General features: G+C 44.4%; 1 protein-coding gene across 2 annotated transcripts in view; it reads left to right on the plus strand.

The window, feature by feature from the left end:
* Positions 1-17,793, plus strand: part of ccdc146 (coiled-coil domain containing 146) — a 54,380-nt gene extending 36,587 nt beyond the window's left edge. For both annotated transcript variants that reach the window (XM_058625202.1, XM_058625201.1), the window contains 5 exons: positions 3,469-3,579; positions 3,665-3,802; positions 4,378-4,503; positions 14,163-14,285; positions 17,145-17,793. In XM_058625202.1, the coding sequence (XP_058481185.1) occupies positions 3,469-3,579; positions 3,665-3,802; positions 4,378-4,503; positions 14,163-14,285; positions 17,145-17,357 (711 nt within the window). In that variant the 3' untranslated portion in view covers positions 17,358-17,793. The remainder of the gene's footprint in view (positions 1-3,468; positions 3,580-3,664; positions 3,803-4,377; positions 4,504-14,162; positions 14,286-17,144) is intronic.
* The last annotated feature ends 1,276 nt before the right edge of the window (positions 17,794-19,069 follow it).

The raw sequence follows: 19,069 nt of genomic DNA on the forward strand, positions 1-19,069 counted from the left end.
CTTGTGAGTTCAGCGTTCCTCTGCCTCTTTTCATCATTCCGTCTGAAGCATCTGTGACTTTTAGCCTCAGCTAATCACACGACAGGCAGACTGTTAAGTTAAAACTGGAGTGGAATGATCTCTGACGCAGAAGAATCTTTAAGAAAAAAAAAAAAAAAAAAAAACAGGCTGGAAACACCTTTAATCAGCTTCGCTGTCTGTTTGCGTTAGAGAGGCTTCATTAAGGTCATACAGGAAGAGAGGGAAATCCTCTCACACTCACACTCACACAGACACTTTTACATTACAGGCAAACATTCACAGGTATCCAAACATAGATCCTGTCAGGTCAGAGTGACTGTACCACATTTTACCCCCACTCCTGTCTTTCCCCGTGCTCCATCTCACTTCCGTTTCCCCGCTGCTCTTCCAAGGAATCTATTAATATTTCCTCAAGTGTTCCCTCCTCTTCTTTTTTCTCTCCTGTCATCTGATTTATGTTTTTTTTTTCCTTCTTCCTATTTTCTGCTTATGTTCCTTTTATGGCCCCTGACATGGCTCCTTGATCATCTCAGCTTCATATATATATATATATATATATATATATATATATATATATATATGTAGACTGCCTTTGGGTCGGGTGGGCATTTGCATTAATTTCCCTGTTGAGATGCTGTCGCTACTTTAATTGCTCATTTCTCAGCCGTGCTCACTGCACCTGACTTTGTATTTATCTTTGTCTCTAAAAATCGACATTACATGATGAATATGAGTCGTTTTTTTTCAGTCGTAGATTCCAGATTTTTCCCTTTTTTTAATCTATTTTTCGTAGAGCACTTAATTTAGCTAAGCGTTTTTTTGTGTGTGTGTGCTTCTTTTTTTTAAGACGGCTTTCTTTGACCAAGCTAAAGATAGGAGAGTCTCGAATTGTAGATGATGGGGTTAAGCTATGAAAGGGGATAAATGAAGCAGAACAGAAGGGTTTTGGTTGTATTTTTTTTTTCCCTTTTTTTAATTATCTGTGGAAAGAAATGTTGTTTCTTGGGAGTAAAGTTTGAGTCTCGGAGAGGAGATATAACCTATCTTTTTCTGCTTTGTTTATGTTGAAATGTAAAGGTTAAAGGAGGCAGTGCTGCAACAGTACACACGTAAACTGCTTTCAACACTAAAACTATGGGTTACTTAATTATTTGTGTCTTGTGTGCCTAATAAAGTGTAAAATATACACTTTCTATCTCCCAACTCTTAATAATAGCTACTTTATATGACCTGTACTAGTTACAAGTCCTTCTTTTTAGTAACATTTCCACACAATAAAATCTCTATAATCACTTTGTTTTAGAAAAAACCCTCAACAAACAACACTAAAATTACATTAATGTAAAATGCATGTGAAGCTGGAAACACTGTAAAGTTTGGAATTGAGTTTACATTCTGCATCACCATCACACATTGTCTGCAGGTTTGACATTTTACTGATACCCTGAATGCATCTCTTTCCGGCTGAAACATTTTTGGTTTTAATCCAAGTTTAATGGCGCCGCAGTGTTTGCATGTCGTCACGTGTCATTACCTGCTCGTGTAAAAGTGAGGAAACCATTTGTACTGCATTTTCCTGCGCACGTTCGTGCCTCCGCATCACACCTCAGAGTGTCTTGAATTAATGTTTTACATTTTAATTCGGTTTATCCAAACTGTTACTCAATAAATCATGTCGGCGTCTCATTTTTTTTATTTCACTTTAGCGACTCTCTAAACGCCTCAGTCACTTGCTGCTGCAGTATTTTAGTGTCAGCTACAGGCGTGAATCTAAAACGACCTGCACCGTCTTCTCTCGTCCTCCTGGCAGCATTTTTTTTTGTCTCTTCACTCTTGTAAATCATATTCTTTTGTGCTTTATAGTTCACACCCTCACCTCCCCTCTTTGCCACTGTCTTAAGGAAAGTCAACAATATGCAGTCAATTGGAGGGATCTGGCGGTGTTTTGAATTTTGGCTTTCCCTCTTATCAGACTTTGCCAGGGACTTGTAACATAGCGGGGAGTCACAGCCGTATTGGCGCCACGTTCAGCTGAGAAAAGGCATTTATTTTTTTGTTGTTGTAAAAATCCCTTGTGAAATGAGCGTCTGAAAAAGCCTAGAGAGAAAAAAAGGGAAATTGAAACAGAGACAGTAGCAGACTAAATCCATATTTTGTTACTTTTCCACTTTGATGTTGCACACATATTCTTTTGTGTTCTGTGCTAAATGGCTGTGTCATTTTCATCCTGAAAGAACAAAAAACAGAGACTTGATAAAGAGACATCTGCTCACCAGCCACTTTATTACATAAATTACATACATGAGACACTAATAAGGTGGCAGGGAGTATTGGCACCCGGCTTTGTCCTCTGCTGCTTTCTTTCATTTTTTGCCAGTCTGGCCATTCTTCTCTGACCTCAAGCATCAGCGAGGCACTTTTGCCCAGAGAACTTTTGCTTGGTGGATATTTCCAGACCATTATTTGTAAACTCTAGAGAGAGTTGTGTGTGAAAATCCCAGTAGATCAGCAGTTTCTGAAAAACTCAGAACAGCCTGTCTGGTACAAACAACCATGCCGTCTTCAAAGTCACATAAATCACCTTTCTTCCCCATTGTGATGCTTTTGTTTCAACTTCAGCAGGTAGTCAAGACTGTGTTTCTGTATGTGCCTTGAGTTGCTACCATGTCATTGGCGGATTCGATCATTTGTGTAAATGAGCAGTACTGGTGTACCTAATAAAGTGGCTGGTAAGCAGAGGTGGAAAGAGTACTGGAATATTCTACTATTCTAAGTAAAAGTACCACTATTTTGACAACATGTTACTTAAGTACAAGTAAAAGTACTGGTCTAAAAATGTACTCAAGTTAAAAAGGTACACACATATCACATTAATCATTTTTAATTAAAGGCAAACCTTTACAAATTAAAGTGCTAACAAAATAAAATATGTAAACACATAATGTATCAGTCAAAATGGGTCAAAGGTCACAAATGCTTTAACTTTCTCACTCACTCAGGGACCTAATTAGTGCCAATTCACCTGTCCTCATTGTTCACCTGTCCTCATCGTTCACCTGTCCTCATTGTTCACCTGTCCTCATCGTTCACCTGCCCTCATTCACTAGTCCTCATCGTTCACCTGCCCTCATTCACCTGTCCTCATTGTTCACCTGTCTTCATCATTCACCTGTCCTCATCGTTCACCTGTCCTCATCGTTCACCTGCCCTCATTCACCTGTCCTCATTGTTCACCTGTCCTCATTGTTCACCTGTCCTCATCGTTCACCTGTCCTCATCGTTCACCTGTCCTCATCATTCACTGCCAAAGTAAAAAAGTACAAGTACACATAAAACCTACTCAATTACAGTAACGTGAGTAAATGTACTTCACGACTTTCCACCTCTGCTGGTAAGTGTATTGACTTGTAGTCTTTGTTGTTGCCTCTAATTCCCTCCGTTGCTCAGCTTTCAGAAGCCAGAGACAAGACGGTTGAATGTCTGGATCGAACCATGGATTACAAAGAGATAAAAGGCAACGACCCATCGACTGTGGAATTGGTCCAGAAAATTGAGCAGGTACCCTACAGCGTTGCAATTTTCTTTTTGTTTGTTGTCTTTTTTATTCCTAATCTGTGCCACTGTGTGTGCACATGTTCTGTAGCTCGAGTTGATTCTCGCCGAACGAGAGAGGCAGCTGCTGGAGAAACAGCTGCTCGTGGACCAGGTGACCCGACTGTCAAAGCCGCTCAGCGAGCAAGCTGAGAACTGCCGGGAGGACAGACTCTCCGTGAGAAAGAAGGTACACGACAAGATCAGACAGAGATGACGCCGAGTACGCTTTCAAGCTAATCTAACAAGCTCCCGCACAAAAAGTACAGATTAAAGCTGCGGTGCTTAATCTGCATCCTTTATCTAATAACAGACTCTGTCAAGCAATACTATCAGACCTGACTGAGGGAGAATTTGCAGCAGCACATGGGCGGGTGGGGGCAAGAAGCATTTATCGAATCAAAATGTTTTTTTGAGCAGAAGATCTCACTTCTTTGCGCTTTGTGCAATCACTTCCTGTATGCAGCACAGAGATCCAAGCACAAGATCAAAGCACCTTATACTGAGAATTGCAGAGAGAGTCTTGTGGAGCTGATAACAGTTTTAAAACACTGATAACACTTGTTTATCGTTCACCTGTTTTATTTACAGTCTTGTATTTTGCCTCTTTTTGTGTCACTCAAGGAGACGTTGACACCTTGTTTGAGGTGCATTAACGTCCTCAAATTTGCACTTGGACACGCACTGTCTCTTTCTCTTTCAAACACACGAGCCATACTCTTTAACAAAAGTCTAAATAGTTGCTCCTTTGTTTTCCGCCTGCAGCTGAACGATCTCCGAACCCATATAATCAACGCCAACCGCCGCCTGATGGCTGTTTCTGCAGAGCTTTCCGTGAAGCAGGCTGTCGCTTTGTCTCAACAACAAGGGATCAAAGAGCGAGAGCTCCAGGTCAGAGACGGTGCCAATGGGAATCTGAGGGATTCTGAGTCTCCAATCTGAGGGAAGAGAATCTGTCGCTGTTTTGTCAATTTATTTATTTCAATATCAAAGGTGAAATAGCACTCTCTCTGTGTCTACAACCATCTTTCAACTCAAAGTTATCTATTTTTGCTTATTTGAATAACCCAAACAAAGAAAAAAGAGACGTAAACACACAGAGACAAAAATAATATTCAATCATAAATGAAATCCAAAGACAATGCAGAGGAACACAGAAATGAAATGGTGGTAAAAGTAAATGCAAGAACAAACGTTAAACATTGATTTGTGATGCTAAGAACCACCGGCCTGCAAGATTGCAATATATCTACAGCTTATTTCTTTTTCTTTTTTTCATTCATTCATATTTTGAAAACTGTTTCGCCGATCTGCCGGGTATTGCCTACGAGCGGGTGCATGTGACGACGGGCTCGCAACTGCATGCGCGCAACAGCGAGCGCACGGCTCCGCAGCGCACGGCTCCGCAGCGCATCAACAGGTGATCACAATCGCACTCATTAGGAACGCACGGCAGAAACCCCGGAACAAAATAAGGAGTGAGCATTCAGTCAGTAGCTTGCAACGCAACAAACGGCAGCAGAAGAAACAGCAGCAGAAGAAACGAAAGCTGAATAACCACAGGAGTAAAACACGCATGGAAGCAGAAAGGATCAAGGAGGCTACCGGTAAGCTCGCAGCTCTTTTCCGGACAGAGATGGACTGATGTTGATGCGCTGTGCGCCTATTGTTTGTATAAAAAAGAAATAATTATGTTTATATTAAAATCGCCTGGATTGTTTTAATTTCGGTTAATGGTAATTGAAAATGTCATGATAAATATGTACAATAATCTTGGTTAAAATATAAAATGTCAGGTTGATTAAGGGCAATGGTTCTAAAAAGTGGAACTAGTTTATTTAATTTGTTTATACAGTATTTGCCTAATTTAAATGTTTGAATTAAATGTGGGAATATTCATTTGAATTTATTTAAATACTGTACTTCAATACAACTTTATTTATTTAATGAAATTGTTTATTTTGTATGTTTAAAGGTTTTTCACCTACAACGACCACCACTTCGTTACTGGTCAATAAACTCAAGAAAGAGAGTGAAATCCTGAGTCTGGTCTATTTTCTTCCCTTATCAAGTGTGGGAAACCATGACGTTGAAATACACTTGCCAGTGAAAAACCGCCTGTGACCAGTGACCAGTGAAGACTCCACCTGCGGCCACAACCGAGAGGGAAAATACTCCACCTAGGGGCCTGGAGGATCGAGCCTGCTGTCTGTCAGCTGAAGGAAACAAAATGGCAAAGTCACTAGATGATCTGAAAGTGGAGAGGACCACAGCTAAGAGACTTTTCTCCCGTCTTGCTAACAGCATTACGAGGAACCACGCAGAGATGTCCATGGAGGAGTTAAAAGAAAACTTCAAGAAGCTCACATTGGAGAGCTCCAGAGTCATGGAGGCGAATGAAGAAATGGAGGCGGCCTACATAGCAGAGTCCGATGTAACTACTGCACAGGAGCTGAGCGACCCATTGAAAGCCGACCTGGAACAAACGGAGCAGCTTTGTGAGCAGAAGACGAAGGAAGTTAAACTCCTCATTCAAAAGACACTCTGGGATATTTATGGAGAAAAAGAACTGTCCTTAGCTCTACATGTTGCTGAAGTTGAGTGCAAGAATGTCTCCTCCACCCAGCTAGATGTGACTTTGGAAGCATATGAGTTCATGCTGACTCACTTTGAAAAGTTGGTGCAGAAGGCAAAAGAAGCGCACCAAAACTGGAACCGCTGGGCTCCGTCTGCAGAGCAGAGAGACTTTAATGCCCGTCTAAGAGAGCTTGAGGTGCACCTTCCCCAGCTGGTGTCGCGGAAGGCCGCCTTCATCAAAGCAGCAAAGATAAAAGTGGACACTGAAGAGGAACCCCCAGGCCGCCGTGCAGTTGCAGCAATAAAGCTAAAAGCCACAGCCCTACCGAAGTTTGCTGGCAACCAGCGAAGCTACTACAGATGGAGGCAAGAATGGGAGGCTCTACAGAAGCAAGGTGAACCGACTGGCTCTAAAGAAGTGAAGAAATTTCAACTGCTTGATAGCCTCGATGAGAAGATGACCAAAGATCTATGCCTGTCAACATACAACTCATCAGACGATATCTTCCAAATCCTGGAGAACCGGTTTGGGAATCAAGCCAACATCGCTCTCGAGATTGTTGAAGAGCTTCAAGCAACCCCGTCAGTCAGGAGTGGTCAGCCAAGAAAGGTCATAGAGCTCATCCAAACTGTGGAAAAAGCCCTTTATGATCTAAGTGAACTGGACAATGCAGATGCCATAAAGAACCCGATGGTGACCAAATCCATTGAGGGCAAGCTCCCAGAGACTTTAAAAAAAGACTGGCTCACCTATGCTGCTGTTGAAGGAAATGGTGTTAACCGCCACAACCGCTTTGACAAGCTTATCACGTATCTGAAATCACAGAAGTCCATATATGAACAATTAGATCAGTTAAAAGATGTCGTCGAACCCGCCAAGGAGAAGACCAAGTTCCTAAAGCACGCCAGAACAAAAGCTACCAAGTCCAGCAATGAAACAGTAGGCTGCATCATTTGTGGTGACCCAAAGCACAGAAAGAAATTATACTTCTGCAGAAAGTTTAGGACCAACCTCAAGCCATCGGAGAAGAGGGACGCAGCACAACAAACCGGTGCTTGCAAGCGATGCCTTGAAGTCCACAACGACGACTACTGCAAGAAAACAACTTACCTGTGTGGGAATTCTGAGTGCAAAGACCAACACCATTACCTTCTCTGTCCAGTTGCCAGATCCCAGCTCCAACGAACACCCAAATCAAGTCCAGTGAGAGCCGAGGGCAAAAGATACACAGAGACTCAAGAAAAGTTCCTCTCCAAACTTACACCAGAGCTGGCGCAGCAGTGTCAAGACGCCTTCTGCAATATAGCGTCCAGGGCATACAACTCCACTGCAGCAGAGCGAGGCCTTCTGGAGGAGAACTTCTTAAGCGAGTACCCAGTAATCCTAATGCTCCTCGACGTCACTGCCAACGATGGACAAAAGATCGGGACCCTCATTGACCTGGCATCAGACACGAACTACATAACACACAAAGCTGCGAGCAAGCTGAACCTGAGAAATGAAGACGTGACGCTGGTGGTTTACGGTGTTGGAGGGATGAAGGTGTCGGTTGCAACAAAGCGCTACCTCCTCAGGATACGTGTCAGCACACCAAGAGGGACCCTCAAGTCACATCAACTAATCTGCTATGGACTTGATACAATTGCTGAAGTTCACAGACATGTTCCAGCTGCCAAGTTGCAAAAAATCTTCCCAGATGTTGCTCTCCAAGACCTTGCAAGACCGAGGGAAATACAACTTCTGATCAGCCACAAAGAAGGGAAGCTGGTACCCCAGAAAGTTTGTTCTGTCGGTGACCTGGTGCTCTGGGACGGCCCGCTTGGCAAGACCGTTGGAGGCACGCACCCGGACCTCTTTGAAAAAGTCACCCTAATGGCCCATACGTCAAAGACGCACTTTGCAAGATCCATGAGAACTGCAGCAGTCAAATATACTGAATTCACCTTTAAGGATCCAGTCTCCTGTCAGTCTCCCAAACATCTGACCCAGTCCAATACAGCCACTAGCAGCAGAGACTTCCTGAAGTGGTGGAAATGGGAAAGCATTGGAGCCGCTTGTGAGCCGAGATGCGGAGGATGTCGTTGCGGAAATTGCCAACCCGGAGGGAAAGAAATGACACTGGCGGAAGAAAGAGAGATGGAGATGGTGAGAGATGGCTTGACATACGTGAACGGAGACCATCACAGCTCTGAACCACACTGGCACACTAAGTATCCATGGACTGAAGATCCAGCATCTATACCGAACAATAAGAGAGCGGTCGAAGCCACATTCTACAGAATGGAGAAGCAGCTGGCGAAGGAGCCAGAATGGAAGATGGCCTACGCTTCACAAGTCCATGAAATGCTGAATCGCAAAGCAGCAGTGAAGCTGTCCCAAGAAGTTCTGCAAAGCTGGACTGGGCCAGTGTGGTACATAAGTCACCTGGTCGCACCAAATCCACATTCAGTCTCCACCCCAGTGAGGCTAGTATGGAACAGCAGCCAGAAGTACAGAGGCCTGAGCTTGAACGATATGCTGATCAAAGGTCCCGACGTCCTGAATCCGATCAGAGGTGTCCTGCTGAGGTTCCGAACTGGTATCTTTGCTGCCCTTGGTGACATCCGCAAGATGTACAACTCTGTCTGGCTGGAGGAAAGAGAGGTCCACCTGCACCGGTTTCTGTGGCGTGACACTGAAGATGCTGAGATCGAAGATTTTGCCATAACAAGAGTCAACATTGGAGACAAGCCTGCTGGTTGTATAGCCCAAGTCGCCATGCGAGAGACCGCCAACTTGCCTTCGTTCAGCCATTTCAAAGAGGAGAAACGTGTGCTGGAGGAAGACGCCTATGTCGATGATCTTCTGACTTCTCACAATGACCTCAACCACCTGAAGCGTCTCACATCCAACATTGAGCAGATCCTTAAAGCAGGAGGATTTTTCATGAAGCCCTGGGTCTACTCGGATCAAAGTGGGAGGAAAGGGAGAAGAGGTGAGAAAATGGAGTCAAAGACCATGATTCTGCCGAACCAGCTCACCGAAGAGGATAACAAAGCCCTAGGCCTCGGTTATACCATTGAAGACGACAAGCTACATGTCATGGTTGCAGTGAACTTCTCCAAGAGGAGGAGAAAAATGCGCCTCGGCCAGGACTTACTGAGAGAAGAAGTGAGAGAACAAACCCCAGACCCACTCACTAGAAGAGAACTGTTAAGCCAAGTCTCTGGTCTTTATGATCCACTCGGCCTTGTGGCTCCAGCGAAACAGAAGGGAGCCATCCTGATCCGAAGAGCTTTTCAAGAAGCAAAAGTGATGTACAACATAGAAGACACCTGGGATGCTGCCTTGTCCAAAGAACTCAGAGAAGATGCCATAAAGCTCCTCCAAGAGTATGCTGATCTGAGCCTACTCCGATTCACCAGAGCTCTCACGCCACCAGATCCAGGAGGAAGACCATGTGCCATCACATTCTCTGACGGCAGTGAGCATGCTTATGGCGCTGTGCTGTACCTAAGATGGAGTCGCAACCATGATGTCGTCGTGAGGCTAGTTGAGTCTAAGGCCAAGCTGACTCCTCTTGACCACAAGGGTGACCCTGTGAAGGCAGAGATGTGTGGAGCGGTCTTTGCAGCTCGGCTGAAGAACTACTTCCAGAAACACTGCCGAATCGATGTGGAGAGGTGGTACCATCTTGTCGACAGCCAAACCATCTTGGGCGCAATACAGCGAGAAAGTTATGGCTACCAGACCTTCTTCGCAAACCGAGTTGGCGAAATCCAGAGCAGCACTGACGTTCGAGATTGGTGGTGGATCCCAGGGTCGGTGAACATTGCAGACATCATCACCAGAGGGGCCAGTCCTGATGACCTAACTGAGGAATCCGAGTGGCAGTCGGGTCCGAAGTTCCTTCAGCTTCCTGAGAGTGAGTGGCCGAAAAAATCAGCAAGAGATGTTGCCGCACAAGCAAGAGACAATATCACAAAAATACAGAAGAAAACTTTTGTCGCAGCACTCACCCGAAGTCAACTGAAAGCACAAGATCAAATCACAATCCAGGAGACAGAGTCCAAGTCCAGAAGACCAACGGCAGTAGCAGCAGTCCAAAAGCTATTGGATGAAAAGCGCTTCAGCAGTCTAAGGCAGCTGGTCGGGGCAATAGCATGGACTTGGAGAGCAGTGGAGAGGTTCCTGTGTGCAAAGGTTGGAGATCAAGAAAAGTGGGAGGCAGAACATTCATCTGGCGTCATCACAGCCAAGGAAAGAGAAGATGTCTTCCGGACTCTATGCCTTGCAGCACAAGAGGGCGTACACTTTCCAAACACAACAACTGACAGACTGGTCGTTTACAAGGACCAAGCAAGCGGACTCCTGATGTGTGGTGGCAGGATCCAGACATTCAAAGAGGACGATAGAGCTGTTCCCCTGTTACCTTTCCAGGCCTGGATCTCCACTCTCCTAGCCCGAGAAGCACACAGTGAGGGGCATGAAGGAGTGGCAGGAACTTTGCTGCGGATGCGAAACAAAGCATGGGTCATCAGAGGAAGAATTATTGCCCAAAAAGTCGTTGACAAGTGTATCGTTTGCAAGAAAGCTAAAGCAAGAACCTGTCAGCAAATAATGGGAGACTTACCTGAAGAGAGGACGAATCCGGCTGCACCATTTCAATTCACGTCTGTCGACCTGTTCGGACCATACCTAGTAAAAGATGATGTCAAGAGGAGAGTGAGCATGAAAGTATGGGGCGTACTCTTCTGCTGTATGTCGAGTCGAGCCATCCATGTCGAACTGGCAAACACGCTATCAACAGAGAGCTTTCTTCTTGCTTACCAGAGGTTCACTTCTGTCCGAGGGCATCCTCAAAAGATCTGGTCCGATCCAGGTACGAACTTTATTGGAGCAAAACCTGTCCTGGAAGAGATGTATACTTACCTGAGACAACAAAACAACGACTCACTTGAAGAATATGCTGGCAAGAATGGTACCGACTGGACGTGGAGAATCCTTCCAGCCGATTCACCTCACCGAAATGGCGCTGCTGAAGCTGCTGTAAAGATCACTAAACGAGCTCTCCAAAGTCTTGGTAAAGGAGAAGGCCTTACCTTCAGTGAATTCCTGACAGTGCTCAAGCTAGCTGCCAACCTTGCCAACGAAAGGCCCATCGATGCCAGAGTCCAGAGCCGTGAAGACCGTGTACGATACATCACTCCGAACACCCTGTTGCTTGGTCGAGCCACACAGAGTGGAGATTTCAAGGCATTTGACTACACCACTTACCCCTTCAAAAGGCTACAAGAAATGCAAATGCAAGTGAGCCACTTTTGGAAGTCCTGGAGCCAACTTGCAGGTCCCAACCTGTTCATCCGCAACAAGTGGCATACTGAAAAAAGGAACGTTGCCATTGGAGACATTGTCTGGCTCTGCGACCAGAATGCACTGAGAGGGCAATTCAAGCTAGCAAGAGTCATCAGTGTGAATGCAGATCCCAAAGGCATCGTCCGGGATGTCCACGTGAAGGTCTCTCCGAGTGGGTGTGTCCAGGTAAAGACTCCGAAACCTGTGTCCGGATCGAAGGAAAAGGATTGCCAGGGTACCATACTGCATCGGGACGTGCGGCGTCTCATCGTCCTCATCCCAACAGAGGATCAAGTCGACTAGCACCAGCTCGCCTGAGAAGTGCGATCTTTCCATGTCACGCCATGACGCAAAGATCGAGTGGGAGGTGTTTCGCCGATCTGCCGGGTATTGCCTACGAGCGGGTGCATGTGACGACGGGCTCGCAACTGCATGCGCGCAACAGCGAGCGCACGGCTCCGCAGCGCACGGCTCCGCAGCGCATCAACAGGTGATCACAATCGCACTCATTAGGAACGCACGGCAGAAACCCCGGAACAAAATAAGGAGTGAGCATTCAGTCAGTAGCTTGCAACGCAACAAACGGCAGCAGAAGAAACAGCAGCAGAAGAAACGAAAGCTGAATAACCACAGGAGTAAAACACGCATGGAAGCAGAAAGGATCAAGGAGGCTACCGGTAAGCTCGCAGCTCTTTTCCGGACAGAGATGGACTGATGTTGATGCGCTGTGCGCCTATTGTTTGTATAAAAAAGAAATAATTATGTTTATATTAAAATCGCCTGGATTGTTTTAATTTCGGTTAATGGTAATTGAAAATGTCATGATAAATATGTACAATAATCTTGGTTAAAATATAAAATGTCAGGTTGATTAAGGGCAATGGTTCTAAAAAGTGGAACTAGTTTATTTAATTTGTTTATACAGTATTTGCCTAATTTAAATGTTTGAATTAAATGTGGGAATATTCATTTGAATTTATTTAAATACTGTACTTCAATACAACTTTATTTATTTAATGAAATTGTTTATTTTGTATGTTTAAAGGTTTTTCACCTACAACGACCACCACTTCGTTACTGGTCAATAAACTCAAGAAAGAGAGTGAAATCCTGAGTCTGGTCTATTTTCTTCCCTTATCAAGTGTGGGAAACCATGACGTTGAAATACACTTGCCAAAAACAAAGGGGGGAAAGGCAGACTATAGTGACCCCATCTATAGTGGTTAGCCTTTTAGTAGAGCAGCCTTTCGACTGTTCCTTCCTGTCCTAACCTGTGTCAAAAGAGAAGTGCCGTGTTTGCAGGAAAATAATCTTTGTTAAACTAACACTTTGATGTTTGGTGCTTGGCAGGAAGTGTGCAATTGTATTTGGGTCTTAAAAAAAAACCCAAAAAACTGGACTGTACAACCAGAACAATGAGCTAAAATGTGCAAAATAGTCCTTTGGAGCTAAGGGAACTGTATTGTAAAAATGTGTTGGTCTGCATGATTGCTTAAATGTGTTTTAACAATTATCTGATCCTCTAAAAGATCTACTGATGGCAAGAGTTCATCAGGCTGTACAGAAACTGTCAAATCAGCTGCAGCATCTTGCCTTAAAGGTCCAGTGTGTAACATTTAGTAAGGCTTATTGGCAAAAACCTGAATGTATGACTTGTCAGTAAGTGTATGAAAGCGGTTTTGGTTTTTCAAACCCTAAGAATAACTCCCTTATGTACTTTAGACACAATTTTTGGTTCCCAGAACGTTCTGGGAAGGTTACCTTTTGGTTGCAGGAACATTCCCTGAAGGTTCCCCATGAGGTTGTCCTGTGGTTGATATGGAAAGTTTTCCTAACGTTCCCCATACGTTAGTTTTTGGTTGCACATTCGGCTTCCAGAACGTCACTTTGTCACACCCTTCGTACAACCTTTAGAGAACATTCTCTAACCTTTCCCAGAACGTTACTTTGTCACACCCTCCGTACAACATTTAGAGAACATTGACTAAAGGTTCCCAGAACATTACTTTGTCACACCCTTCGTACAACCTTTAGAGAACGTTCACCAAAGGTTCCCAGAACGTTCCCGCGGCCACTTTTCTCACAACCTTCATGCAACCGTTTGTCGCAGAGGTTTGTAACAGTCTGCAGTCTCTTCTTCTCACACACTGGACCTTTAACAACAATATTTCACTGATTTAACTTGTGCTCTCATCTGTCATGATTATTTTCATATTCCTGTTGTAAAATTGTGAATATATAAATAGCCATAAACAATGGATTTTGCGAAGTTAAGGGAAAACAAAAAGCCCTTGTTTTTAACACATGGCACTGGTTTCAGCAGAAAGCCTCGCTGCTTTCTGTCTCGAACTATTTAAACTAATTAAAAAAAAAAAAAACGAATTGATTTCCCCACGTGCCTTGTAAATGTTTCAAGAGACATTTATTAATAACCTGAGGAGTCCCTGCAGCCGAGCTGATGTGTGCCTGCAGACGCAGAAGAAGAAGACGCAAAGGCATAACTATTTCCCGTTCTGACACTAATACGACCATCTGTTTTCGGTCGCAGACAGAATTGAGTCATGCCAGCAGAGTGCAGGGTGGACACAGCGATAGGAATACAAAGTGATTGTTTCTCACATTGCCGCTGTGTTCCCAGATGGACATGTGCCAGCGGCGGCTGGAGCAGGGCCTGCCACCTTGTCCTGAAATGGAGGAGACGTGGAGGAAGATGCTCCGGGACAAGAGAAGGAGACAGAGAGACAAAGCGGAGAAAGACAGGGTAAAGGAAACACAAGCACGCATACACAAAGATCACCCGAGTCAGAGAGCGAACAAAGCGCCGGGAGGCAGCAGAAATAGACAGAGTGACAAAGGAAAAAGAAGTGGAGTTGGGGACACACTCGGAGGCAAGAATCGATCAAGATTCTGAGGAACAAAGGGGGGGGGGGGGGCTGGGGCAGCTGAGTACCTGACCCCACACACACACACACAAGAGACGAGACTGCAACAGTCTTTCTTTCACCACATGCACGAGCACAGGACAAGAACAAGACAACTGCTGACAAACCGTAAAAGGGTGTCGACACAAGAGAGGCACATTTACAGGGATCAGTGGTGTCTGACACCAGTCCAGCTGTCTGCAGCAGAAATCTGTATTTTATCACGAGGTTTATTCGGGCTTTCAGTCGCCAGACAGAGACGAGAGGAAGTGCAGAACACTAAAACACCAGTGTGTTATCAAATGTAGGCTAATTTAAATTTGGTGTCATTTTATGAAGCTGGTATTTTTCATATTCTTATTGCCAGCTGGTATCTTACTTGTTTCTTCCTCTCTCCTAAAGCTATTACTCTCTTTCTTTCACCTCCCAGCGGATAAACTTTTCATACTCGTACAAAAAAGTGTGACATTTAGGCACAGTGGATTCACACGCTGCAGTGGGACGTTGGGAGAGGACTTAATTATGAGGACGCACGTACACAGAGGAATTATCTTTACCCTCCTCGGCAGGAGTGGGAAACTGCTCCATCCCCCTCGTTGGCCACAGTCACTGTTGCTTGAGATAGTTTAGATATTTTAGTTTTTGTTGACATGAGAAGTCGCACAAGTCTCTCACAACACCAATGAGTAATATTAATGGGGCAACTCACATGAAGTGAGCTTACATTCCACCGCCACCAAATCTGCAGTCTATTTTCGGATCGAGCACAATAAATCAAGGGTCGTCTGGGACAGACGGACGAAAATTGAGTATAAATGGGCCGCTGTCCTTCATTGTTGGGAGCACTTTGTCCAATATTTATTTATTTATGTATTAACCTTTAACCAGACGAATCCAACTGAGATTTAAAACCTCTTTTCCAAGGGAGACCTGGCCAAGATGGGCAAAAACACACATAATTAAAACATAGAATTAAAATAATGACGTATAAATAAACAAGGGATGTTAAAAAATGACAAGTGGATTACTGAAAACAAGTACAGGTAATGGAATCATCCTTAATATGGATTTAAAAGCACTCGATGAAATCAGTTCTGTCATGGTGCACCTATGTCAGTGCTGGCATAAGGAACAGAGAGCAACAGATAATCCTGCGAACGCAAAGAGTAACGGCCAGTACTTTGAAGTGCAATCAGGTCACAAGTAAAGGTGGGCAGTCGACTAAGAATTGCCTTATACATAAGGGTTTTTTTCCATTGGCAGGGGCAGATGAATAAAGGTCTACCGACCTTGCAAACCAAGATATTCGTAAAGAAAAAAAACCTGAACATCGTAAAAGTAACGACTGTCCAGGTGCACTGCTCTGCATACGCGGACATCGACTACAACATTCCCATAAAAAATCAATACACATAAACCCAAGCTTTTACTGTAATATCTGCTGACTCTTGTGAAACTTTCAGTTGCCAGTGGGAGTAACGTTAGCATCAGGCTAACATCTTGTAGTTGCAGCAGTGTTTTTTTGGTTTTTATAGGAGTTTTTTTTCTCTCATTCTCCTCCAAAGTGGTTGTAGACTTAGGGACATCCTGTTTATCAAAGCGCTCAAGTGCCGCTTGCCTCCGTTTCATTCCACCTAGATGCTAATGACTGCGATGCATTAGCACGCCGTGCTAGTAAAGTGCTACGGTGTGAGTGTGTCAACTCCAGCCCACTCTACCTCCATCACAGAAAAGAAAAGATCCGACCAACAGTGCCACTATCAATAAAAACAGAACGCACATAGCAAATTTTATTATATTTAACTAGTTTTCCAATAAAAAAAAATGATTGCGTACATGGTATACAGCGTTTTACAATTCAATCAAAGCAAAAGTGTGTGCTCTGACATGGAATCACGTGTATATACTTCACAATAGAGACATATTTATGACGCAAGATAAATCTATTCATGGCAAAAACAGACAGTTGCCTCATTTAAGTTACCTTAGTAACATGTGGACAACCATGAAACACTAAACAAGGAGGTTGCGGGCCATGTTTTTCAAGTGGTGGGGCTGTATGTAATCGATTGTGGGGCTGCCTCTGACACCTCTGTTTTAGATGTTTCCCTGCTCCAACAACACCTGACTAAAAAAAAAAGGGTCATTACCAGGCTTCTGTAGAGCTTGTTGATGAGCTGAGGACCAGGATTGAGAAACCCTAGTTTAGACTATAGTCTTCTAATTCTGATAAACACCCACACACACACACATGGCCATGTAATCTTCTCCATCAGATAAATAAGAACGCCAGCGTAGTCTGTCTTGTTATGATTGTGTTACTCTCAAAGTTCAGTGCACTTCAATGCAGTGTCTCTGTAATCAGGAAAGTCGTAAAAGTCAGGTACACAAGCTTCCTCTGGTGGTCCAAAAAACCACCACTCTATCGCTCCATCCAGCACTGGCTCTAAAGTGTTTGTTCATTTATGGAAGTTTCAGATGGAAAAAAAGAAAAAGTCCACGGATCAGATCTGAAACCGCCAAGAGCTCAACTGCCCTTGCGTTTGTCTTTAAATTTCAAGAAAAAAAAAATTAATTATTCCATTTCCATGATTAAAATTCAAGCAAATGGAATTTTTAACTATTAAGTCCAAGGTCGTGTAGTCTGACATTAAATATTTAAACTGCCTCTCTCTCTCTCTCTGTGTGTGTGTGTGCAGCTCGCTGAAGAAGACGAGTGGAACCAGTTGCCAAACGGAGAATACACCACGGCTGAATCCCGTCCTAATGCGTACATCCCCCGGACCGACGCGCTCCCTCTGCCCAAACCTTACGGCGCTCAGACCCCGTTCAAACCTCCCCCACCGGGAGCCAACATGAGGCACTTCCGCAAGCCAACGCTCAAACCCTTAGAGATACAGCAGACAATGTAAATACGTGTGTGCCGTCGCGATGACGTGGGTGCAAACCGAAATCCATCACCCGCCTCTCGGCTGCTGCTGCTGCTGCTGCTGCTGCTTCTGCTTCTTCTTTTTTGTTTTGTGTGTATATTTGTGTCCTCACCACGCAGCGTACCACTAATGTTTTGTTGTGTGTGTATTTGTAGACATGTGGTTTTCGTTTTCTTTGCTTCTTTTTTTTCTTTTTCTTGCATTTACTGGCAAGAGTTTGTTTACAGTCAGCTCACGGTAACAACAAGAGTGCAAAGCGGGTCAGCGGCGAGATGACAATTTGTGATTATTGCTGCGCGAAGCCTGTCAGTGACGACGTTTTACATTCATCTCCTTATCTGAGCCACTTATTATCATCACCTCGCTGAGGTTTCCCTCTCGTGGATTCATTACAGGTTATTCCTCCGTATCCTTCAGGCTTGTTGTCTTGATTCCCCCCCCCCTCCCCGTGTGCAACTTATGAATGAATTGCGGCGGTTCTTCAGCTCGATGCAGAGCTAAGAGTCCCCGCGTAATGTCTGCAATGTAAATATGGAGAGGAACACACCAACTATAAAAGAGCGACGGAGAGGAATTCAAATGGAGGAGAATGGACAGGAGGGCGGGGGGGAGTTCTAAATGGGGTGGAGGGTTCAGCGCTGCCTACAAAAGACTGCAAAACAAAGCTTTAAACATTTACTGTAAGCGTCTGCAGATTGTCAGCATGTGTGCGCCTGTTTCAGTAGCATTTTATATGCACACGCCACCACTGTGCATGTACGTAGACAGTAACGCCGGATTTGCACTGACAGTCGGTGCGCAAGGTCTTTATCATCACGTTAGCCACAACTTTAACGACTTTTACATTTGGCATTTTTACCACTTCCGTGAACGTTTGTTCTGAGTATATTGTATATTCACGTACCAGAAAGGATGTAAACACCGCTTCGCGACTGTTTCCACTTTGCCTGCTTCCTTCTTCTTTTTCGGACGTATGTTCTTTGTTTGGCGTGTCAAGCTTTTGGCTGCTTTGGACATTCAGGCTGCCGTAGAAACTTGGCGATGCAAAATGGCTGACTTCCTGTTGGCTGAGGTTCACGTTCAGGGTCGGTCTCCAACGTCCAAGTCACGTTGGCAGTTTCGAGCCGATCGGTAAAATGTACGGCAGTGTTACAGGGCACTTCCTGTTTTGTGGCGAATGGTCGCACTTTGTCAAAATTCTTATGGTTGCCGTGGCCACGCCCCTTCAGAATACCTTTTGGTAACTTTTCATCTTTGAATTTACGTGGGTTTTTTTTTTAAGTTTGTACGATAAACGTGCTCAGCATGTATGTTTATTTTTACGAAACGTGCTAATAGCCAAGATGGACGCCATATTCAAAATGGTCGACTTCCTGTTGAGTTGAGGCCGTGGTCCCGATAGACTTTTTTGTTCGTCTCGGGCTGAGACGCGTCTCTACCAAGTCTCGTGAAATTTGGTGCAACTTAAGTTACGTCTTTGTCCTGCCGGGTTTCACCTTTGGGGGTGCTAATGACCCATTTTGAACCACTTTTACGTAATGACCTTTGGTTCACAATTTTTTTTCGCTAGTTCTGAGTCACGTGACAATTTTTGGCCACAGTCACAAACACTTAGTGCCTGTAAAAATGCAATCTTTCCCAAACTATATTCAGTATTGTCAAGAAAATGTCCATCACTGCAGTACAGCATCACG

Source organism: Solea solea, chromosome 3 (assembly GCF_958295425.1).
Source record: "Solea solea chromosome 3, fSolSol10.1, whole genome shotgun sequence".
In the NCBI taxonomy this organism is placed as follows: Eukaryota; Metazoa; Chordata; class Actinopteri; order Pleuronectiformes; family Soleidae; genus Solea; species Solea solea.